The sequence below is a fragment of the Rana temporaria genome, chromosome 8 (genome assembly GCF_905171775.1).
Source record: "Rana temporaria chromosome 8, aRanTem1.1, whole genome shotgun sequence".
Taxonomy (NCBI): Eukaryota; Metazoa; Chordata; class Amphibia; order Anura; family Ranidae; genus Rana; species Rana temporaria.
The window spans coordinates 166265258-166290612 of record NC_053496.1 but is presented as its reverse complement, the minus strand read 5'-3'; the positions used below and the strand labels follow the sequence as shown (position 1 = coordinate 166290612).

The 25355-nt window shown below is 48.1% G+C and overlaps 1 protein-coding gene across 1 annotated transcript; it reads left to right on the top strand.

Annotated features, from left to right (window-relative positions):
• The first annotated feature begins 626 nt into the window (after positions 1-626).
• On the top strand, positions 627-24980 carry LOC120909854 (zinc finger protein 792-like). The gene is made up of 5 exons (XM_040321590.1): positions 627-847; positions 8996-9154; positions 12691-12828; positions 16163-16286; positions 22999-24980. The coding sequence occupies exons 1-5, from the start codon at positions 665-667 to the stop codon at positions 24564-24566; spliced, it is 2172 nt and encodes a 723-aa protein (XP_040177524.1). The 5' UTR covers positions 627-664; the 3' UTR covers positions 24567-24980.
• The last annotated feature ends 375 nt before the right edge of the window (positions 24981-25355 follow it).

Genomic DNA, 25355 nt, shown 5'->3' with positions numbered 1-25355 from the left:
GGGCACTCGGGCTCAAAAAGGTTCGCCATCACTGGTATAACCTCTTGCGGGCGCCATTTTCTTGAAGCCGCTTTCCATTCATTATAAGGTAAAAAGGGCCACAGAAAAATGGCTCCTGTAGTAAAGACAGGTTTGGAAAAACAAAGAGGTTTGGTAAAAGAGATTTATATCACGTATTCGAAGGATAATTCGGTGAATTTTACCAGATACATGTTGATATTGACTGTAGCAAAGTAATTTACCTTTGTGTTTGATGAATTGTGGCGTTTTGTCTCTTTGGGCGTCAGGAAGTGGAGTCCAATGCACTACAAGTCCCAGAATTCTTTAGTGTGGGAAGATCACTTACAGGGTGCTGTTTAACCAGCGTTATCTAGGTGGTTGCATTTTCTATATATATGCTGTGCCTATTATGTGATTTATTCTTGCAAGGCAAGCTGTAAAGAAAATGTCTCCAAACCTTGTTAGTATAACCTCTTGTGGGCGCCATTTTCTTGAAGCCGCTTTCCATTCATTATAAGGTAAAATAGCCACAGAAAAATGGCTGCTGTAGTAAAGACAGGTTTGGTAAAACAGATTTATATCACGTATACGAAGGATAATTCGGTGAATTTTACCAGATACATGTTGATATTGACTGTAGCAATGTAATTTACCTTTGTGTTTGATGAATTGTGGTGTTTTGTCTCTTTGGGTGTCAGGAAGTGGAGTCCAATGCACTACAAGTCCCAGAATCCTCTGGTGTGGGCAGATCACTTCCAGGGTGGTGTTTAAGGGTGATTGCCTGCAGTGTTATGGAGGTTGTGTTTCCTATATATGCTGTGCCTATTATGTGATTCATGCTTGGAAGGTAAGCAATGCTCAGTGTTGTCTATTGAGCTGACAATCAATTCTTCTTCCTGTGGGGGAGGGGGGAGCTATGTGTATGACAGGACCCATTGGAATCAAAGCACAACCAGGAAATGCATTCTGAAATCCAGAATCTCATGCTTCACTAGACATCTCTTGTCTTTGCTTTTTTTTTTTTGTTGTTCAAAAGTCCCGCCGTGCAAAAGTAAGATTTGAGTTTTAGGTGGAGTTTGGTGGGGTTGAGTCAATGGCGTTGGCAATGAACTCGGCGATCCTGGCGCTGTTCCCGATCAACGTGGAGCCTTCCAGTTCTCCGAAATAGAAAGCGAGTGAGGCTTCCCTGGAATGTCAGCGGACCCGGGAACTCCAAAAGCAGAGATCCCAATGGGGGTCCCCCAGAGAACAGAAGAAGGGGTTCAACTTGTAAAGGTCCAGCAAACACTGGGCTTGGAAGGAGCGACCCTTCAAAACCCACAGCAAGAGTAGATTTGGTCTAATTCCAGGAGTTGGGCTTTAACCTCATCCAGATATACACAGTGGCGTCACTAGGGTTGGTGTCACCCGGTGTGGTAAAACATGGTGTCACCCCCCCCCCCCCTCTGTCTAGGCTGCCCAGCACCAAGCAGGCAGCGCACGGGCATGGGGCGCACCCCAAACCAGCCCCTGTAAATGATAGTATAGTGGCAGGTTAGGGTAGTATAGAGTGGTGTAGTGGGGTGGTATAGGACAGGTTAAGGTGGTATAGGGCATGTTGGGGTGATATAGGGTAGTTTGGGGTTGCATAGGGCAGGTTGGGGTGGTATAGGGCAAGTTAAGGTGGTACAGGGCAGGTTGGGGTGGTATAATACAAGTTAGGGTGGCATAGGGCAAGTTGGGATGGCATGGGAAAGGTTGGGGTGGTACAGGGCAAGTTAGGGTGGCATTGGGCAGGTTGGGGTGGAATGGGAAAGTTTGGGGTGGTACAGGGCAAGCTGGGTGGTACAGGGCAGGCTAGGGTGGTACAGGGCTGTTTGGGGGGGGGGTACAGGGCAGGCTGGGGTGGCACAGGGCAGGCTGGGGTGGCACAGAGCAGGCTGGGGTGGTACAGGGCAGGCTGGGATTGCACAGGGCAGGCTGGGCATGTCAGCTAAAAAAAAAAAAAAAAAAAATGGGATGGTGTCACCCCTCTAGCGGGTGTCACCCTGTGCGGACCGCACCCCCCGCACCCCCCTAGCAACGCCTCTGGATATACACAAGACCAAGGAAATGTCCAAGCTTTAACCTCATCCTGCCCACCTCGGCATCCCTTTAGGGTAGGCAACCTCGGCCCTCCATCTGTGGTGAAACTACAAGTCCCATGAGACATTGCAAGACCCTGACAATCACAGGCATGATGGGATTTGTAGTTTCACCTCAACTGGAGGGCCGAGGTTGCCTACTCCTGGGGTAGGTTACCACCTCCATCCCTTTAAAACCGAACACATAATCAGCCACAGGACCTGTGTAATTATTAAAGGGGTTGTAAAGGTAATTTTATCTTTTTTTTTTTTTTTTTTTTTTTCCCCTAAATAGCTTCCTTTACCATAGTGCAGTCCTCCTTCACTTACCTCATCCTTCCATTTTGCTTTTAAATGTCCTTATTTCTTCTGAGAAATCCTCACTTCCTGTTCTTCTGTCTGTAACTCCACACAGTAATGCAAGGCTTTCTCCCTGGTGTGGAGAAAGCCTCTTGAGGGGGTGAGCAGAAGTGTCAGGACGCTCTCTACTTTGCAGATAGAGAAAGGAGCTGTGTGTTAGTGTGACACACATGACACTCCTGCTCGCCCCCTCAAGAGGCTTTCTCCTCACCAGGGAGAAAGCCTTGCATTACTGTGTGGAGTTACAGACAGAAGAACAGGAAGTGAGGATTTCTCAGAAGAAATAAGGACATTTAAAAGCAAAATCAAAGGATGAGGTAAGTGAAGGAGGACTGCACTAAGGTAAAGAAAGCTATTTAGGGATTTTTTGTTTTTTTACCTTTACAACCCCTTTAAGGTGGTAATTTAAACTCACGTGGTGCCTCATCTGCATTCAATTACCCTTTAAACCTGTGTAATTCATATGTGGTCAGGTTTAAGGCTGCTTTCACAGCGAGGCGCTATTGCGCTAAAAATAGCGCCTGCAACGTGCCCAGAAAGTCTGAGGGCTTTCACACTGGAGCGTTGCGCTAGCGGGATGCTAAAAAAAGTCCTGCCAGCTGCATCTTTGAGGCGCGGTAAGAATACCCCTGCCCATTGAAATCAATGGGGTAGCACCTCCAAAGCAGCGTTTTTTTTGCGGGCGGGTTTAACCCTTTTTCGTCCGCTAGCGGGGGGTTAAAATCTGCGGCAAACACAACGGTAAAACGCAGCTAAAAATAGCAGTGCTTTACTGCCAGCGCACCAAATCGCCTCAGTGTGAAAGTACCCTAAAAGGATGAGGTGGCGACCCTACTTTAGGGGGCGGTTCACACCAAAATGCCCATGTTCTTGCGTGTTCCCTTTTTGACATCCTGTTCATTTCAGTGGGCTGCCGAATGCACTAAAAAGACGGCAGGGGCAACTTTTTTTTTTTTTATTTATTTTTTAAATCCTGCTACACCAAACCACATGGTACTGCAGTACCATGTGGTTGGTGGGCGCTAACACCCGCATTTTGCTAGATATGTATGAGGTGCCTTTAACAACACCAGCGTGCTTCACAAAAAGGGCTTGGAAACGCACCTTTCCTGCACCGTAAGTGGCTAGGGTTGTGCTGATTAAAAAAAAAAAAAAAAAAAAAAAAAGTAGTAAATACTCTGGGGTAGATTCAGGTAGCTTTGCGCTTTTCTTACGGAGGCGCAGCATACCGTTTTGCCGCTGCGCCTCCGTAAATTACCTGCGCTACGCTTAATTCATGGAGCAGTAGCTCCGTAATTTGCGTGAGCGCTCCGGAAAACTGCCCGGCGTAAGCGCGCGTAATTTAAATGATCCCATAGGGGGCGTGGATCATTTAAATTAGGCGCGTTCCCGCGCCGAGCGTGGTGCGCATGCTCCCTCGGGAAACTTTCCCGACGCGCATTGCGGCAAATGACGTCGCAAGGACGTCATTTTCTTCAAAGTGAACGTAAATGGCGTCCAGCACCATTCACGATTCACTTACGCAAACGACGTTAAATTTTAAATTCGCGACGCGGGAACGACGGGTATACGTAGCATTGGCTGCCCCTGCTAATAGCAGGAGCAGCCTTACGCGGAACCCGACGAACGGAAACGACGTAAACTGCGTACGCAGGGCTCGCGTAGGGTTGTGAATCGGCGTTGGTATGCAATTTGCATACTATACGCTGACCACTACGGGAACGCCCCCTAGCGGACATCGTAAGAATGCAGCCTACGATACGACGGCATAAGGAGCCTTATGCCAGTCATATCTTAGGCTGCAGTCGGCGTATCGAAGTTCCTGAATCAGGAGCATTCGAGACGCCGGCGCAAGTAAGCAATTGCGCTGCGTAACTATGGTTACGCAGACGCAATTGCTACCTGAATCTTCCCCTCTATTTTTTAATGTCATGTGACGGTGGCACCAATATGCAGCACTGATGAGGCAGCGTGTCGGTAGTTGTGTTTTTTTTTTTTTTTTTTTTTACAATTTTAATATAACAATGCTTAAATTTTTTTGTGGGGGGGGGGGGAGGTTGGACAGCCAGTGTCGGTGTGTTTTTGTATTCTTACAATTTTACTTAAAAAAAAAATATATATATATATATATATATATTACAATGTTTACTTTTCTATTACTCAACCCTGTTGAGGGGTAGGGAGGCTTTGGTGAGATGTCAGGGGTCTAAGCAGATGTTTCAGTTATAAATGGCGTTCCTTGTGACGGGTACTCTTTACAGAGACATCAGGGGTCTATTAGACCACAGATCTCTCCTCTGCTCAAAGCCTACACCCCTGTTGTCCAACTTCCAGCCTGGAGGCCAGATGTGGCCCTTTGATACTTTTATGTGCAGCCCTAGGGGCCCCTCAGACGCTAATTCTGTTTTTCTTTATTATAGTAATTGATAGTAGTCCCTTGTAATATGTCTCCAGTCTGTGACTGTCTCCTGAAGCATGTTCCCAGTCTCCAGCAACTCATATAGCATGCTCACAGTCTCTGAAAGTCTCTTGCAGCATGTCTGCAGTCTCTGACCATCTCTTGTATCGTGCCCATAGTCTTTGACTATATGCTGTTGTGTGTCTGTCTGTCTCTAAATTATTTATTGAATGTTATGCCAAGGCCGCACTTGAGGCCCCCATATCAAGAAATTTGACCCACTTTCCTACACCCCCAACCAATATCGAGGAAGTTGACCACAAGTGTCCTACACTCTTCCTCCACCCATATCGAGGAAGTTGACCACAAGTGTCCTACACACTTTCTCTTCCCATATCGAGGAAGTTGACCACAAGTGTCCTACACACTTCCTCCACCCATATCGAGGAAGTTGACCACAAGTGTCCTACACACTTCCTCCACCCATATCGAGGAAGTTGACCACAAGTGTCCTACACACTTCCTCCACCCATATCGAGGAAGTTGACCACAAGTGTCCTACACACTTCCTCTTCCCATATCGAGGAAGTTGACCACAAGGGTCCTACACACTTCCTCTTCCCATATCGAGGAAGTTGACCACAAGGGTCCTACACACTTCCTCTTCCCATATCGAGGAAGTTGACCACAAGTGTCCTACACACTTCCTCTTCCCATATCGAGGAAGTTGACCACAAGTGTCCTAGCCCCCCATATCCGATCTCCGCTGTACTTGGCTCTGCAACCTTTTAGGTAATGTCAGGGGCCACAATTGAGGTCCCCCAGGATAAGAAAATTATCCCTCCCGATCTCTACTTTACCTACCCCTGCCACTGCCAACACACAGCCGGTGTGCAGTCCTTCGAGTGATGTCAGGGCTGCACTTGAGGACCCAATTAGCACTGTCCTACACCCCCCCCCCCATATTAAAGAAGTTGACTACCACCACTGTTCTACACCCTCCCCCCCCCCCCCTATCAAGAAAGTTGACCACTACTGTCCTACACCCCCCCCCCCATATCAAGAAAGTTGACCACTACTGTCCTACACCCCCCCCCCCCATATCAAAGAAGTTGACTACCACCACTGTTCACCACCCCTCCCTCCCCCCCATATAAAGAAAGTTGACCACTACTATCCTACACCCCTGCCCCCACATATCCGATGTACTCTGTAGTGAATAGCTGTCACTGCAAATTTTTATTTAAATTTTAGGGTAGACGCCAAAAACGATGCACCTCATTTTGAAAAAAAGAAGGATGGGACTATAGCGGTGCTTTATCATAACAATGGAAACTGAAACAAAGTAGATAAAAATTACATATAGTTTATAAGCAATTGTCCAAAATTTGTTTTAAAATAATCGCTGAAGGTCATTCAATGTGGAATAGTTCCAAGTAGTGGTTGCATTAAAGGTTTGCTGGAGGTTGAGTGATCATACCTTATCCTGACATGTTTCGTCTCTAGGCTTCATCAGGGAATGTATGCGTCAACCATAGACAAAAGAAGCAACTAAACAAACTTAAAAAGAAAATATAAATATACATCAGTCAGCGCATGGATAACTGTCACAGGAATTCCATTGTTGACAGATCCACCAAAAAGTAAACTTACCACCTAAGGCCCAATATCCCTATATGTAGATGGAAGCAGACAAGGGGCTGGGGGGCGGAGGGAAAGCAACGGCAGCAGGAAATGCCAACAGACCATGGGCACTTACGTGACCATAGTGAGCGCTCAAATTACCTGGCTATCACAAAAGAAGAAATTCCTAAAAAGGGTACTCGTATTAAAAGGCTCAAATGAGACAGGAGAGGGCGCCTGTATGTAGTAGTGCTGAATAAATCCAAGAAAAACTTGGAGAGTTTCTGAAATCGGAGCATGAAATCCAATAAATAGAAAAAATGTAAAGTTTGTAAATGATGGGAAAATATAAATAAAAATCACTGTCACTGCCCACACAGCCAGTGTGTGGCCCTTTGGGTGATGTCGGGGGGCTACACTTGAGGTCTCCCCATGATCAGAAGATTTACCTCCACTGTCCTACATTCTTCCCCCACCTATATCAAGAAAGGTGACCACCACTGTCCTACACTCTTCCCCATCCATATCAAGAAGGGTGACCACCACTGTCCTACACTCTTCCCCATCCATATCAAGAAGGGTGACCACCACTGTCCTACACTCTTTCCCCATCCATATCAAGAAGGGTGACCACCACTGTCCTACACTCTTTCCCCATCCATATCAAGAAGGGTGACCACCACTGTCCTACACTCTTTCCCCATCCATATCAAGAAGGGTGACCACCACTGTCCTACACTCTTTCCCCATCCATATCAAGAAGGGTGACCACCACTGTCCTACACTCTTTCCCCATCCATATCAAGAAGGGTGACCACCACTGTCCTACACTCTTTCCCCATCCATATCAAGAAGGGTGACCACCACTGTCCTACACTCTTCCCCCCCCCCCCCCCATATCAAGAAAGGTGACCACCACTGTCCTACACTCTCCCCCCCCCCCCCATATCAAGAAAGGTGACCACCACTGTCCTACACTCTTCCCCATCCATATCAAGAAGGGTGACCACCACTGTCCTACACTCTTCCCCATCCATATCAAGAAGGGTGACCACCACTGTCCTACACTCTTTCCCCATCCATATCAAGAAGGGTGACCACCACTGTCCTACACTCTTTCCCCATCCATATCAAGAAGGGTGACCACCACTGTCCTACACTCTTTCCCCATCCATATCAAGAAGGGTGACCACCACTGTCCTACACTCTTCCCCATCCATATCAAGAAGGGTGACCACCACTGTCCTACACTCTTTCCCCCCCCCCCATATCAGGAAAGGTGACCACCACTGTCCTACACTCTTTCCCCATCCATATCAAGAAGGGTGACCACCACTGTCCTACACTCTTTCCCCATCCATATCAAGAAGGGTGACCACCACTGTCCTACACTCTTCCCCATCCATATCAAGAAGGGTGACCACCACTGTCCTACACTCTTCCCCCCCCCCCCCCCCATATCAAGAAAGGTGACCACCACTGTCCTACACTCTTCCCCATCCATATCAAGAAAGGTGACCACCACTGTTCTACACCTACACCTCCCCATGTCTCTGCTGTACTTACACTACAGGTGTGCAGCCCTTTGGATGCTGTCAGGGGTTACACTTGAGGTCCCCCAATGATTAGAAAATTGGCCAATACTGTCCTACACCTTCAATATCACCCCCCCCCCCCCCATATCAAGAAAGTTGACCACTACTGTCCGACCCCCCCCCCTCCCCCCAAGTATCCGCTGTACTCTGTGGTGAATAGCTGTCACTGCCTATACAGCCAGTGTGTGGCCCTTTGAGTGATGTTGGGGGCTACACTTGAGGTCTCCCCATGATAATAAGATTGACCACCACTGTCCCACACCCTTTCCCCCACCCATGTCAAGGAAGTTTACCACTATTGTCCTACACCCACCCCCCCTCCTCCCCAAGTCTCCATGTACTTACACTACAGGTGTTCAGCCCTTTGGGTGATGCTAGGGGTTACACTTAAGGTCCCCTTATGATAAGAAAATTGACCACCACTGTCCTACACCCCCCCCCCCCCCTGACACCCATATCAAAGATGTTGACCACCACTGTCCTACACCCTCACCCATATCAAAGATGTTGACCACCACTGTCCTGGGCCTGTACACCTGCTGTCCATTATGAGGGGTTGGCATCATCCCTGTGCTGAGTTCCTGGGTCTGTACACCTGCTGTGCTCATTATGGTTCCTACCATCTCTGCAGTTTTTTAAATTTATTTTATATTATGGAGAAGATAATAGAAGGAGCTGGACGGGAACAGCCAAAACTACAACGTGAAAAGGAACAGAGTAAGAAGCTCTTATGGAGTATCCAAGACCTAAAAGAAGCTAAAGGCACAAGGTCAAGAGGCTCCAACTATACCTAAAATATCACTTTTGGGTAGAGTGATGCTTTACGTCATTTCAAAATCTGTTTGTTTTAATGCAATATTGTGTCTTTAAGGTGAAATCTGGGTCTAATTATATTACATACCCTTGTCACAACTTAGGTTTCTGTTGCCCATCAGCAAGACATTCCGCTGCCACCCAAACACAACAATTGGACCGGCTCCGAGGCGCCCAGCTGTTCACTTACAATGGACGAGAATCACGTGACGGAGAGGATACTAAGCCTCACATTGGAGATCATCTACCTGCTGACCGGAGAGGTGAGGAGGATTCTGGGAGATCACATGACATCACTTTAATCTCTCAAAGTGTTTGTAAACCATTTACAGGCTCCAGTGCCCCCCCCCCCCCACCTCAGGCCAAACGCGGTACTGCACCCCGCTTTGGCCCGAATCCTATTCGTTTTGCGCAAACCGAGTTAGGATTTTTCAAAATACAGTGGCCTGGATTCAAGAAGCAATAGCGCCTGTGTAACCATCGTTACGCAGCGCAATTGCTTACTTGCTCCTGATTCAGGAACCTCGTTACACCGACTGCAGCCTAAGATATGCGCGGCATAAGGCTCTTATGCCCGCATATCTTAGGCTGCATTCTTGCGATGGCCACTAGGTGGCGTTCCCGTTGTGCTCAGCGTATAGTATGCAAATTGCATACTAACGCCGATTCACAACGTTACGCGAGCCCTGCGTACGCAGTTTTACGTCGTTTCCGTACGGCGTCTTTCGCGTAAGGCTGCCCCTGCTATTAGCAGGGGCAGCCAATGTTACGTATACCCGTCGTTCCCGCGTCGCGAAATTTCAAATTTACGTAGTTTGCGTAAGTGATTCGTGAATGGCGCTGGACGCCGTTCACTTTGAAGCAAATGACGTCCTTGCGACGTCATTTGCCGCAATGCACGTCGGGAAAGTTTCCAGACGGATCATGCGCCCTACGATCGACGCGGGAACACGCCTAATTTAAATGATTCCCGCCCCCTACGGGATCATTTAAATTGCGCGTGCTTGCGCCGGGCATTTTGCCGGCGCGCCCACGCAATTTACGGAGCTACTGCTCCGTGAATCAAAGGCTACGCAGTAAATTTGCGGGGGAGCAGGGCAAAAACGTTGCCCTGCGCCTCCGCAAAAAAATCGCAAATGTACCTGAATCTACCCCAGTGTTCGTATTGCGAAACGCTTGTTAACCGCGTTTATTGTAGTATGCTGTGCATACTAGCTCATTATCTCTTTGTCTTGCAGGGTGTTTTTTTTTCCCCCTAGGGTTTACAACAGTGGTGCCCAACCTTTTGAAAAGCGAGGGCCACTTAAGCGACTCGGTTACCGTTCGCGGGCCACAATGAGCGGAGCGGGTGGATGGCGTGTCTGTGTCTGCTCTGCACATGCAGAACGGACATGGACCCAGCCCATGATACTTTTTAGCGGATCGTACTGGAGGTGAATGGAGGGTCCTTAGTGGATACTTAGAGGTGAATGGAGGGTTCAATTGGTCGGACTGACCGTGTGAAAGGGGCCCAAGGCTGCTTTCACACTGAAGCGCTGCAGTTTACCTTTGGCTTTCCTGCACTTTGCAATAGACTTCTATTCGGGCAGGTTTGGTGCACTTTCAGAAAGCTCACTAAACTCGCAGGTAATAACAGAAGGCTATGGCTCAGTGCAGGTAACCCGCAGGAGCGCTGCTCTGCACCTGTGGATCAGTTTGAAAGCAGCCCAATAACCACTGGGGAAAAGATATGCCCATATATACACTGTGGTTTTAGTAATAAACTGACCTTTAATAACAGTATTCTATTCTAATCCAACCCAGAGCAGGAGGTCGCGGGCCACATCAGAGGGCTCCGCGGGCCACTGGTCGGTCACCCCTGGTTTACAACCACTTTAATAAAACACAGAACTGACGGGGAGGTGAGGAGGATTCTGGGAGATCACATGACATCATTCTTATCTTTATTTATAAAACACAGACCTGACCGGAGAGGTGAGGAGGATTCTGGGAGGTCACATGACATCACTCTTATCTCTAATAATTTAACCTCTTGACCACCGCCCCATGTCAAAAAGACGTCCTGTTTTTAAAGATGGATATCTCGGTAACGGCAGCAGCTGCTGCCACAACCGAGATATCCATCTCTTCAGTGGCCGGATTTGCCGCGAGATCGCCGTTATCGGTGGCGGCAGATTCCGCAGCAGATTCGCGACAGATTCGCCGCGAGATCGCCGTTATCGGTGCCGTTGGTAGCGGCGGAGGCGATCGGCTCTGTTCGGCAGCTGACTGGGGATGCGAGTGAGGGAAAAATCGCCCCCAAAACGTCAGTCCCGCCCAGCGTCTTAAAGACACATTTTTTTTTTGGTCATTTGAAAAAATTACAGTTTCAATTTTTTTTTTTTTTTTTTTGCATTTAAGTCTAAATATGAGATGACCCCAGATCTCATATTTAAGAGGACCTGTCATGCTTTTTTCTATTACAAGGGATGTTTACATTCCTTGTTATAGGAATAAAAGTGATAATTTTTTTTTTTTTTTTATTTCAGTGTAAAAAAATATAAACTAAATTAAAATAAATAAGAAAACAAATTTTTTTTTTTTAAAGCGCCCCATCCCGACGAGCTCGCGCACAGAAGCGAACGCATACGCGAGTAGCGCCCGCATATGAAAACGGTGTTCAAATCACACAATTGAGGTATCACCGCGATCGTTAGAGCGAGAGCAATAATTCTAGCCCTAGACCTCCTCTGTAACTCAAAAAATGCAACTTATAGAATTTTTTAAACGTCGCCTATCGAGATTTTTAAGGGTAGAAGTTTGACGCCATTCCACGAGCGGACCCAATTTTTAAGCGTGACATGTTGGGTATCATTTTACTCGGCGTAACATTATCTTTCACAATATATAAAAAAATTGGGCAAAATTCATTGTCTTATTTTTTTATTCAAAAAAGTGTTTTTTTTTCCAAAAAAAGTGCGCTTGTAAGACCGCTGCGCAAATACGGTGTGACAAAAAAGTATTGCAATGACTGCCATTTTATTCTCTAGGGTGTTAGAATTTTTTTTTTTTTATAATGTTTAGGGGTTTTAACTAATTTTCTAGCAAAAAAAAATGTTTTAGTCTCGTAAACACCGAATCTGAAAAACAAGCCCGGTGGGAAAGAGGTTAAACACAGACCTGATCTGAGAGGTGAGGAGGATTCTGGGAGGTCACATGACATCACTCTTATCTTTATTTATAAAACACAGAGCTGACAAATGAGGTGAGGAGGATTCTGGGAGGTCACATGACATCACTCTTATCTCTATTAATAAAACACAGAGCTGACCGGAGAGGTGAGGAGGATTCTGGGAGATCACATGACATGAAAGTTTTAAAGGCTCGTGTACACATGAAGGAAGGACTGCCGCTCCTCTGAAAAGTGATCAGCGCTTGGAATGCTTTTCAGAGGCTTTTGCTGGGTGGTGAGAAGGTGATATGTTACCTCCTTATCGCTTGTTTTTTATAGTGTAAGCTCATCTTTTCAGAGGTGAACTACATACCTCCCAACTTTTCAACTTCAGAACGAGAGACAAGTGGGGGGTGCCCGCGGATCAAAGTTGTTGAGCAGGGGGGGGGGGGGGCGGATCGAAGTTGTTGAGGGGGGGGGGGGGCCGCGAAATTGCGGGAAAATAGCAGTACTCGCGGGATTTACCGCGAAATCCGGGACGGTTGGGAGGTATGGAACTAACACCTTTACATGGAAAAAAAGAATTGGCTGAAGTTATGAATTGCTTTGTTATCCATTGTTAAATGACAGATAATAATGTTCTTCTAGGGTTGCACAGTTGTCAGTAAGGCCAGCGAGCGGTCGACACCTCGCAGCCACCCTCGTTTCCCCGAGCGATCCAGCAAAATCAACTCTAAGAAGATTCTAGAAGTCACCCAGAAGATCATTGAGCTGCTGACGGGAGAGGTGAGCGGTGCCGGGAATTCTGGGACATTTTTTTTCTGCAGGAAGCGCAGGCATGGCAGCCCATTTAAATGAATGGGCTGCCTACTGTGCCTGCGCAAATGTGGGCTGCCAAAACGCATATATGTGAATGTGTGCTGTGACAAAGGCTGAAATGTAATTGGGGTGCTGTGATGTATAAAGGGGCACTATGACATGAACAGGCATGTACTGGCCATCGGGAGTTTCCCGGTGGGCCGATGGCTCAGTAAGCCGGTTTCAGCGGTCGCCTAATTTGCCTATTGCGTCGTTTCTCAACTGGGTTTTCCCAGTTGTTCTGTGGTGAATTCCCCCGGAGGTCCGCGGCAATCTACCTGTAAATCACCGACAACTGGCGCCTGACGGGTAGATCGAGATTTAGCCAGCATGCAGAGTAGCGCAGGAAGCGTCTGTAATAAGTTCTCTCCAAAGTCACGTTGCTCCCCGGCGGCCCCTCCTCTCTTCTCGTCCATTAGCTTGTGACATCATCTGGGATGGAGCAAAATTACAATGGGGGGGCAAAAAAAAAATCATTTTTTTTCCGTCCCTGTACCTACTGTGAGCTGCTTGGGTTGCTGCTCTGGACACTTATCCAAAAGGTCCGGTGCCTCCTACTATCGGGGGTGCAGGCAGAAGAAAGCGCTTGCCTTGGCTCTATGCAACTCCTGGGGATGGGATGTGCATTAGGCACTCTGGCCACCTGTTTCCAACAGATACATAAATCTCCTAGTAAGAAAACCTCCCAACTGCCGCACACCAGTTAAGCCCAAGTGCAAGTTTAGACAGGTCACTGAGTAAGCCTTGTGAGCGGGGGTGAAACACGTTGAGGAAGGGAGGCGTGGCCTGGATGGAGCCAGGCTGAAGCCAGTTTACTATTTTGCACTTGGGCTGAGCTGGCGTGCAGCGGTTGGATGTTTTCTTACTAGGAGAGTCATGTACCTTTTAGAAACGGGTGGCTAGAGTGTCCTTTATGCACATTCCATCCTCAGCATAGTTTGGGAACGCTGAGCCTGATAAAACCAGCGGTTACTGCACTCCCTGATCGGCTGCTGTGCCTGTTACATTGACAGGCACATCAGCCGAGACATTTTTCTTGTGGGGTGGGAGGAGCTTGACGTGCATGCTCACTTTAAAGCTTGGCTGTGTTTGTCTGTAGACACACACAGTGTGGCTTGGCCTCACCCCCGCTCTCTGCTCCACAGGATTTGATTGACGGCAGCAGGAACTAGGGATGTCCCGATACTAGTATCGGTACCGATACCAAGCATTTCCCCGAGTACTTGTACATGGGGGAAATGCTCCAATGCCTCAGCCGATACCTGGGCAGGCAGGGGAGTTGCAAGTCTTCTCCCCCCGTGCTGTCTTTCCCCCATGCTTCGTGCTGTCTTTCCCCCATGCTTCGTGCTGTCTTTCCCCGTGCTGTGCTGTCTTTCCCCCGTGTCCCGTGCTGTGCTGTCTTTCCCCGTGCTGTGCTGTCTTTCCCCGTGCTGTGCTGTCTTTCCCCGTGCTGTGCTGTCTTTCCCCGTGCTGTGCTGTCTTTCCCCGTGCTGTGCTGTCTTTCCCCGTGCTGTGCTGTCTTTCCCCGTGCTGTGCTGTCTTTCCCCGTGCTGTGCTGTCTTTCCCCGTGCTGTGCTGTCTTTCCCCGTGCTGTGCTGTCTTTCCCCGTGCTGTGCTGTCTTTCCCCCGTGTCCCGTGCTGTGCTGTCTTTCCCTGTGCTGTGCTGTCTTTCCCCGTGCTGTGCTGTCTTTCCCCGTGCTGTGCTGTCTTTCCCCGTGCTGTGCTGTCTTTCCCCCGTGTCCCGCGCTGTGCTGTCTTTCCCCCGTGTCCCGCGCTGTGCTGTCTTTCCCCCGTGTCCCGCGCTGTGCTGTCTTTCCCCCGTGTCCCGCGCTGTGCTGTCTTTCCCCCGTGTACCGCGCTGTGCTGTCTTTCCCCCGTGTCCCGCGCTGTGCTGTCTTTCCCCCGTGTCCCGCGCTGTGCTGTCTTTCCCCCGTGTCCCGCGCTGTGCTGTCTTTCCCCCGTGTCCCGCGCTGTGCTGTCTTTCCCCCGTGTCCCGCGCTGTGCTGTCTTTCCCCCGTGTCCCGCGCTGTGCTGTCTTTCCCCCGTGTCCCGCGCTGTGCTGTCTTTCCCCCGTGTCCCGCGCTGTGCTGTCTTTCCCCCGTGTCCCGCGCTGTGCTGTCTTTCCCCCGTGTCCCGCGCTGTGCTGTCTTTCCCCCGTGTCCCGCGCTGTGCTGTCTTTCCCCCGTGTCCCGCGCTGTGCTGTCTTTCCCCCGTGTCCCGCGCTGTGCTCTCTTTCCCCCGTGTCCCGCGCTGTGCTCTCTTTCCCCCTCGTTCCGCGCTGTGCTCTCTTTCCCCCTCGTTCCGCGCTGTGCTCTCTTTCCCCCTCGTTCCGCGCTGTGCTCTCTTTCCCCCTCGTTCCGCGCTGTGCTCTCTTTCCCCCGCGTTCCGCGCTGTGCTCTCTTTCCCCCGCGTTCCGCGCTGTGCTCTCTTTCCCCCGCGTTCCGCGCTGTGCTCTCTTTCCCCCGCGTTCCGCGCTGTGCTCTCTTTCCCCCGCGTTCCGCGCTGTGCTCTCTCCCCCCTCAATCTGTCAGGATGGAGAGCGGAGGTAGGAGCCGCTAAACCCGGCTCCTACCTTTTCAGAATGAACAGAGTCAGTGATCTCTGACTGTCCATTCATATAACTGAGCATCGTAACCTGTGTTTACGATGCTTCAGTTTATGAATGGAGAGGAGCCTCTCTCCATTCATTTCAGCTGAGGCTGCAGAGAAAGCGACTGGGGAATCTGTGTCCTTAGTCCCTTTCTCTGTCTTAAAGGGGAGATGTCAGACCCCTGATATCTTTTCAAAGACCCCCCAACAGGGCTGATTAAAAAAAAAAAAATTGCAATAAATATTTAAAAAAAATAAAAAATAAAAATAAAATGTAAATAAATAAAAAAAAAACACACTGACAATCCACCCCCCCCCCTAAAAAACACAAAAAAAAAAATACTGTCACATGACCTAAAAAAAAAGTATCGGCAATCGGTATCGGCGAGTACTTGGGGGGGGGGGGGGGGAAGTATCAGTACTTGTACTCGGTCTCAAAGTGGTATCGGGACAACCCTAGCAGGAACCAATAGTTCCTGCAGCTGCCTCTGGATGCAGAGAGGGAGGATAGATGGACACAGCTCTAGGTCTAGTGAGGAGTATACAGGAGGGGGGGCGATACTGCTACTGAGTTGTTTTTACCTTAATGCATTAAAAAGGTAAAAATAATGTTATGTCTTTACAACCACTTTAACTATACTGTATGTGGTGACTGTATCATTGTGTGTGTCAGGTTCCTATAAGGTGTGAGGATGTCACTGTCTATTTCTCCATGGAGGAGTGGGAGTATATAGAAGGACACAAGGATCTCTATGAAGAAGTCATGGCAGAAAATGCAAAGCCTTTTACCTCTCAAGGTAAGCTAAGACACATTTGTTATCCTATTTTGTAAACACTTTCTTTATGATCACGCTAAAAAGTACAATGTTAATTACATTTTTTTTTTGGGATGATGTAATTCTAAAATATTGCCTATAAATATGTTAGAATATATATTTCACCAGCACGTGGGGCTCTTGGAATTATCACATGCTTACTAGGCTCTTCTTAGCTGCTTTGCTATGAGAAAACCTGTTTACAGAGCTTAAAGCGGAGTTCCACCCAAAAGCGGAACTTCCGCTTTAACCACTTAAGCCCCGGACCATTTTGTTGCTAAATGCCCAGGCTTGGTTTTGCGATTCGGCACTGCGTCGCTTTAACAGACAATTGCGCGGTCGTGCGACGTCGCTCCCAAACAAAATTGGCGTCCTTTTTTCCCCACAAATAGAGCTTTCTTTTGGTGGTATTTGATCACCTCTGCGGTTTTTATTTTTTGCGCTATAAACAAAAATAGAGCGACAATTTTGAAAAAAATTCAATATTTTTTACTTTTTGCTGTAATAAATATCCCCCAAAAACATATATAAAAACATTTTTTCCCTCAGTTTAGGCCGATACGTATTCTTCTACCTATTTTTGGTAAAAAAAATCGCAATAAGCGTTTATCGATTGGTTTGCGCAAAATTTATAGCGTTTACAAAATAGGGGATAGTTTTATTGCATTTTTATTCTTTTTCTTTTTTTTTTACTATTAATGGCGGCGATTAGCGATTTTTTTTCGTGACTGCGACATTATGGCGGACACTTCGGACAATTTTGACACATTTTTGGGACCATTGTACTTTTCACAGCAAAAAATGCATTTAAATTGCATTCTTTATTGTGAAAATGACAGTTGCAGTTTGGGAGTTAACCACAGGGGGCGCTGTAGGAGTTAGGGTTCACCTAGTGTGTGTTTACAACTGTAGGGGGGTGTGGCTGTAGGACTGACGTCATCGATCGAGTCTCCCTATAAAAGGGATCACACGATCGATGCAGCCGCCACAGTGAAGCACGGGGAAGCCGTGTTTACATACGGCTCTCCCCGTTCTTCAGCTCCGGGGAGCGATCGCGACGGAGCGGCTATAAACGAATAGCCGCGCCGTCGTCCTGGATCGCTCCCCGCGGGTATCCGACTGCCGCATGTAGCGCGGGGGGGGGTCCCGATCGGACCCCCGACCCACGGAAAGGCGGGGACGTACATGTACGCCCATATGCCTGTACGTGCCATTCTGTGGACGTACATATACATGCGGCGGTCGGCAAGTGGTTAAGCACCCCCTTACGTAATTTTTTTTTTTTTGGGGGGGGAGTGGGGGCTTCGGTAGGAGTGGGACTTCCTGTCCCACTTCCTTCTTCCACCCAGGGACCACCTAGGGGACTCCTCCTCTTGCCTGGTCCCAGGAGATCGCCTGTCCAAAAAGCTGTCGCGGCCGGGTGCCCACACTGTGAATGGAGGCGCCGGCGGAGAAGAGCGGAGCTCCGGCCGGCAGCATCGCTGGACCATGGAGCAGGTAAGTGTCTGTTTTATTAAAAGTCAGCAGCTACACTTTTTGTAGCTGTTGACTTTCAATAAACAGTAAAAGACTGGAACTCCGCTTTAGCTGAAATTTGACAACTGCAACTTAGGGCCCTTTCACACTGGTGCGTTTTTGGCGCGTTTTTGTGGTAAAAATAGCGCTATTAAAACGCTCCCCATGCCCCTCTCCATTGAAATAAATTAAAAACGCGGTAAAAACACGGTAAAACCGCAGTGTTTTACCGCAACTTTAACGCTCCGTTTTTACCGCGGTTTTTAATTCATTTCAATGGAGGGGGCATTGGGAGCGTTTTAATAGCGCTATTTTTACCGCGAAAACGCGGCAAAAACGCACCAGTGTGAAAGGGCCCTTAGTGAGTCATGCCTCGTACACACGACCGGTTTTCCCATCGGAAAAACTGCCATGAGAGCTTTTGGCGGGGAATTCCAACCGTGTGTATGCTCCAAACCGCCGGGGGAAAAAAGAGAGTAGGATGCTTTTCCGACGGGGAAAAAAAACGTCGGAAACAATTTGACGCATGCTTGGAAGCATAGAACTTAATTTTGTCGGGTCGTCGTAGTCTTTTACGTCACCACGTTCTTGGCAGTCAAAAGTTCACCGGACTTTTGTGTGACTGTGAGGCTTGAGAGGAAATCCGTCGGGGAAAACCATGAGTTTTTTTTCCCGACGGGAAAACCGGTCGTGTGTACGAGGCATCAGAGAAATGACTACTTGCTCTTTCTTCATTCCCTCCCCTTCTAAGTAGCTCAGTGCAACAATTCAATTCTAGAGGATGAGCCTGAAAAGACACAACTATACTAATTTGCCAAAAAAACAAAAACAAATGTCCTGTAGCTCATATGTCATAGATGCACCCTATATTAACCACTTGCTTACTGGGCACATAAACCCCCTTCGTGCCCAGGCGAAATTTCAGCTTCCGGCACTGCGTCGCTTTAACTGACATTTGCGCGGTCGTGCGACGTGGCTCCCAAACAAAATTGACGTCCTTTTTTCCCCACAAATAGAGCTTTATTTTGGTGGTATTTGATCACCTCTGCGTTTTTTTTTTTTGCGCTATAAACAGAAAAAAAGAGCGACAATTTAAAAAATATATATATATATTTTTTACTTGTTGCTATAATAAATCTCCCATTTAAAAAAAAAAAAAAAATTTCTCAGTTAAGGCCGATACGTATTTTTCGACGTATTTTTGTAAAAAAAAAAAAAAAAATATCGCAATAAGCGACTGGTTTGCGCAAAAGTTATAGCGCCTACAAAATGGGGAACAGAATTATGATTTTTTTTTATTTTTTTTTTTACTAGTAATGGCGGCGATCTGCGATTTTTATTGGGACTGCGATATTGCGGCGGACGTATCGGACACTTTTGACACAAATTTGGGACCATTCACATTTATACAGCGATCAGTGCTATAAATATGCACTAATTACTGTATAAATGTGACTGGCAGTGAAGGGGTTAACACTAGGGGGTGAGGAAGGGGTTAAATGTATTCCCTGGGTGTGTTCTAACTGTGTGGGGGGAGGGGGTGACTGGGGGAGGTGACCGATGCTGTGTCCCTATGTACAAGGGACACAGATCGGTCTCCTCTCCTCTGACAGCACGTGGAGCTCTGTGTTTACACACAGAGCTCCACGTCCGTGCTGTGTTACCGGCGATCGCGTGTACCCGGCGGACATCGCGGCCGCCAGGTACACGCATCGGCTTCCCAGCAATGCGCCGGGACAGTGTTTACCCGCTGCCTGCGCCCCAGAGGCGCGCGCGGGTAATGCACTTTAAATGACGTCCAAAGACGTCCAGTCGGCACCTGAGTGCCGCGCTGTTGACGTCTTTTGTCAATAGCGCGGGTCTCAAGTGGTTAAAAGTTTATTTATTTTAAAAAATCCAACCAGAACCTGTGTGTTGTGTTTACAAACACACACATCTCTGTGCTGTGAGTGGCCACAGACAATCAGTAGGTACAGTATATAGCCAAAATCATTGGCTGTAACCTGCTGACAAATTCATGCTGTGTCCAGTGACAGCATAGATGAGCAGGGGGAACGCCGCGCATGTACGCCTCTAAACCAGGAAGTGCCCAGGGGAGCCACCCACCAGCAGTAAATGTACTGTTGGCTGACAAGCAGTTAATTTTGGCAGCAAATTCCGATTTAGTTTTAGTCTTAGGACTAAAATGTCTTTTTAGTCTTCTTCTGCAATTATTTTAGTCATATTTAGTCGACTAAATCTACAGGAACATTTTTGTCGACTAAAACAAATTTTAGTTGTCTAAAATCGAACGGGCGTAATTAAATTGTAATGCATTAGTGCATTAACATTTCTCTACAATTTCCAAACTCATTGGGCCAGATTCTCATAGGAGCGCGTAACTTTGTGCGGGCGTAACGTATCTGATTTACGTTACGCCTCCGCAACTTAGACGGGCAAGTGCAGTATTCGTAAAACACTTGCTCCGTAAGTTGCGGTGGCGTAGCGTAAATCGGCCGGCGTAAGCCCGCCTAATTCAAATTGTGAAGAGGTGGGCGTGTGGTATGTAAATTATCCATGACCCGACGTGATTGACGTTTTTCACTTACGGCGCGTGCGCCGTCCGTGGAATATCCCAGTGTGCTTTGCGTCAAAGTACGCCGCAAGGACATATTGGTTTCGACGTGTACATAAATGACGTCCAGCCCCATTCACGGACGACTTACGCAAACGACGTAAAAATTTTAAATTTCGTCGCGGGAACGACGACCATACTTAACATTGGTGCGCCGCACTTACGCCACCATATAGCAGGGGTAACTTTACGCCGGGAAAAGCATAACGTAAACAGCGTAACTTTACTGCGTCGGCCGGGCGTACATTCGTGAATTTGCGTATCTAGCTGATTTACATATTTTAACTCGTAAATCAGCGTACGCGCCCCTAGCGACCAGCGTAAATATGCAGTTACGATCTGACGGCGTAAGAGACTTGCGCCTGTCGGATCTAATAGATATCTATGCGTAACTGATTCTAAGAATCGGGTGCATAGATACGACGGCACAACGCAGAGATACGACGGCGTATCTGGAGATACGACGGCGTATCTGGAGATACGACGGCGTATCTGGAGATACGCCGTCGTATCTCTTTTGAGAATCCGGGCCATTATATAGTGCTGGAGTGAAAAATTATTATGAACATGCACTACAATCCCAACTGTGCTACAGCCAAAATACAGCTGCAGCGCAGTCGTCCAAGTTCTGGCAGGGCGTCCATGGACATCCTCCCAGCACCACACCTTCTGGGGCGCACATCCAGCCCACTCTGTGAGTGCTGTGTCCTTTTGGACAGAGCTGATCACAGATCGTGGTAAAGGGCCAATCGCAACGGAGCTTTGCCATGTGATCTGCTGTGTCCAATCACAGCTGATCATATGTAAACAAATTTGTCGGTTATCGTCATTCCTTTCCTGGCACGCTGTCACAGCGTGGGGAAAGGAGAGCCGGTAACTGGCAATAATGACAGGGCACATTAACATTTCATCAGTACCCTGATTATCGGTGAAGTCTCATCGTTGCCCATTAGTGAAGGAGAAAAAATACTTCTTTTTATAACAGAATCTAAGGCCTCGTACACACGACCGAACATGTCCGCTGAAACTGGTCCGGCGAAACATGTTCGGTCGTGTGTACGGCCGACCGGACAATTTTCCGGCGGATCGGACAGGTATGCGTGGAAGCATTGACCTTCCAGGGTCGTGCGCGACGGCGCGGCCACGTCACCGCGTTCGCTGTCTGGGAATTTTGATCTGATGGTGTGTACAGCCATCAGACCAAAATCCGCCAGCGGACATGTCCGATGAAAACGGTCCACGGACCGTTTTCATCGGACATGTCCCGTCGTGTGTACGAGGCCTTAGAAACATTTGCTGTCTTTTTTTCGTTGTGTAACAAAAAATTTAAAACCCAGTGGTAATTAAATACCACCAAAAGAAAGCTCTTTCTGTCTCCATAAAAAGTATAGAAATGTCATATGGGTACAGTGTTGCATGACCGGGCAATTGTCATCCAAAGTGCAACAGCGCTGAAAACTGGCCTGGGCAGAAAGGGAGTGAAAAAGTGCCCAGTATTGAAGTGGTTAAAGAAAATTACTTGAAACATTAAAGCGGAGGTTCACCCTAATATATTTACATCTGACCAACTTCCTTATAGTTGTAAGAAGTACAGTCCGCAATTTCTTTTTTTTTTATGCCGCACGTACCTTGTAATCAATCTTTTCAATCTACTTCTCCCCGCGGGAGTAGGCGTTTCTATGCCTAAGAGGATCGTCATCTGGGAGGTCGGCCAGATGATTGACGGCTGTCCCCCCCCCGGGGCTGATAAGGCCCCGCCCCCCGTATTTCGTAGGCGCGCACGAGTCACGGCGTTTCCGGAAAAAGCCGAACATGCAGAGCGCAGGCGCCGTATAGAGCCGACTTGCATCTCTGCATGTTTGGCTTCTTTCGGAAACCCCGTAACTCGTGCGTGCCTACGCAATACGGGGAGCGGGGCCTTATCCGCCGGGGGGAACAGCCGTCAATCATCTGGCCGACCTCCCAGATGACAATCCCCCTAGGCATAGAAACGCCTACTCCCGCGGGGAGAAGTACATTGAAAACATGGATAGGTGAAACTCCTGCGCTGTCTGTGAATGGAAGAATGGGGAAGGGAAAGTGAAAGGGGCACTGCTGCAAATATAAAAAGGTCTACCTTGATAGACAAAAAGTGGTAAATGTAACAAGTGGTAAATATCTGCGCTGTGAAACAAACTTAATTAAGGGGATGAAGTCACGTGGTGTGACGATACGCGTCGGGATTGGAGCACTGGATTTATCCTAGCATCCGACGGACGGCAAGACGAGTTCGCTACTCGTGGAGGTATACAAGCTGTACCTGCTCAAATTATTAATTAAGTTTGTTTCACAGCGCAGATATTTACCACTTGTTACACATTGAAAACATGGATTACAAGTTACGTAAACAATAAAAAAAATAAAAGATTCCAGACTGTACTTGTTACGAATATAAGGAAGCTGGTCAGATATACATGTCAATTGGGGTGAACCTCCGCTTTAAATGAAAACTAAAAATTTGGCTAAAAATGTCAGTTTCTTCAATTTTTTTAAAAAAAAAAAACACTTTTCTTCATTCGTTTCCAGATGAGTCGGAAGTCGCAATCTCCCACGATGACCATAAAACGCACAGGGTGCACTTTGACGAGCGGACGATCTCAGACCCGTGCAAGCCGAAAACAATGAACTGTGCATTGGCACCAAACATGGGTCAATATGGAGTAACCCCCGTGACCTCCTGTACAAAATACACGCAGACGGAGCTTGACTGCGACCGGGAAGAGCCGTCTTCTTTCAATGAAGGCAATGATGTCATTTACTCTACGGCTGAAGATCCCGTGATTGACCGTATACCCGAAATTCCAAAACCGCTTGAAGACCACAATTGCTCTGATGATGACGACTGCCTGGTGACCATCGAACCTGAAAAGGAGATGGAAAGCGACGCGGTCAGAATTCGTTCTCACCCACAAACGGTTCAAAAACCTGCTGAGGTCCAAGACCATCATTCTGTGTGGCCCCCAAATTGCGTGTCCACCTATGAGAAAAGTCATACGGCCCTAAATCTCCCAGAGATGGAATACCCATCAAACTGTATCCTCGAGGATTCTTCTTTATGCCCAGAGGAAAGCGTTACCCACATGGACGAATATGAAGCTTCTAACAGCCGGCCGGGGTCGTATAGATCTTCCCAAACCCCAGAGGAAACCAAGAACGCAATGTTCACCAACATCTTCACCCCCGCGGACCTAACTCAAGATGAGTTAACGAGCATCAAGCAAGAGTTGGTTACGTGGGAGGAGGAAAGCCTCTCGTTTCAAGAAATCTACCTACCTGTGAAACATATACAGGAGACTACGGCAGGAGGGGCGCTAGCAAGCCGCGGCAACAATTTACACGTCAACTTTGGTGCCACCCATGTTAAGATGGAACATGAAGAAGAGGACAATATGGAAGATTTTACGCCTCAAGAACCGGCTCAGGAGGCCTTTGTGGACGTTTGCATAGAAGAGGATAGCAAGGACTCGATTAATACTGAAGAACTCGGCAAAAACCAGACTCTGCTGAATTATACAGGCTTTGGGAACAACTTTAACAGTGCGCTCGGTTACGCCAACCAACCGATCTACAACTGCCCAGATTGCAAAAGATCATTCTCCAACAGCAGCAACCTGGCCAAGCACCAGCTGCTGTGCCGGGGCCGGAAGCCACACGTGTGCTCGGGCTGCGGCAAGTGTTTCGCCAGCGCCTCCTACCTGGTCATCCACGAGCGCATCCACACCGGCGAGCGGCCGTTCGCCTGCTCTCACTGCGGGAAGAGCTTTTCGCGGAAGCCGGACCTGGTCAGACACGAGCGCATACATACTGGCGAAAGGCCGTTCGCGTGCCCAGACTGCGGTAAACGCTTCACCAGCGTCTCCAACATTTTCATGCACAGGCGCATCCACACAGGCGTCAAACCTTTCCCCTGCTCGCAGTGCGGGAAGAGGTTTATCAAGAAGTCGGACCTGGTCCGCCACGAGAAGATTCACTTGCCACAGAGACCCCTGCCTTGTCCGGAGTGCGGTCAACTTTTTGGATCCAATCACATCCTGAATAAGCATATGCTGAGCCACGCGGGGAGTATGCAGGTGGCTTTCCAGGGAGGAAGCTGATTTAAAGGGGAAGTCCTCCTTAACAATGATAGCTTAGTTTTGGGTGGGTGCTGGTAGATCCAGTATTCCATTAGCACCTTAAAGGGCCAGTCCACCAAAAATTGGTATTTTGGTGTTGGGTAAATGCTGGAGATTTAAACACCTGAAAGTCTTTTATCTCTCAGGGACTTGGGTTAGACCTCGGCGCTGAGTTCCCGACCTGTGTAATAGTTTGATGGCAGTACAAGCGTTTGGCAAATACATTTGAAAGCATAGGTAGATGCAGAACGCTCGTGAGCAAGCATTCCCGAAAAATATCCAAAATACCTTAAAAATTGCAAACCAGGCAGACAAAGCCTGGTGCTGTAAAAATGGGCTTTTGAAGAACAAGCGCACCTATGCATAGTGGGCAATTTTGCAAAATAAGACCATGGGCTGAATTCACAAAGAGTTACGCCGGCGTATCAGTAGATACGCCGACGTAACTCGGAATCTAAGCCCGTCGTAAGTTTAAGTGTATGCTCAAACTGAGATACACTTAAACCTAGCTAAGATACGACGGCCTGTGCTGTCGTATCTTGGGGTGCAATTTTTCCGCTGGCCGCTAGGTGGCGCTTCCGTTGATTTCGGCGTAGAATATGTAAATGACTAGATACGCCGATTCACGAACGTACGCTTGCCCGTCGCAGTAAAGATACGCCGTTTCCGTAAGATACACCGCGTAAAGATAAAGCTGCCCCCTAGGAGGCGTAGTCAATGTTAAGTATGGCCGTCGTTCCCGCGTCGAAATTTGAAAATTTTACGTCGTCC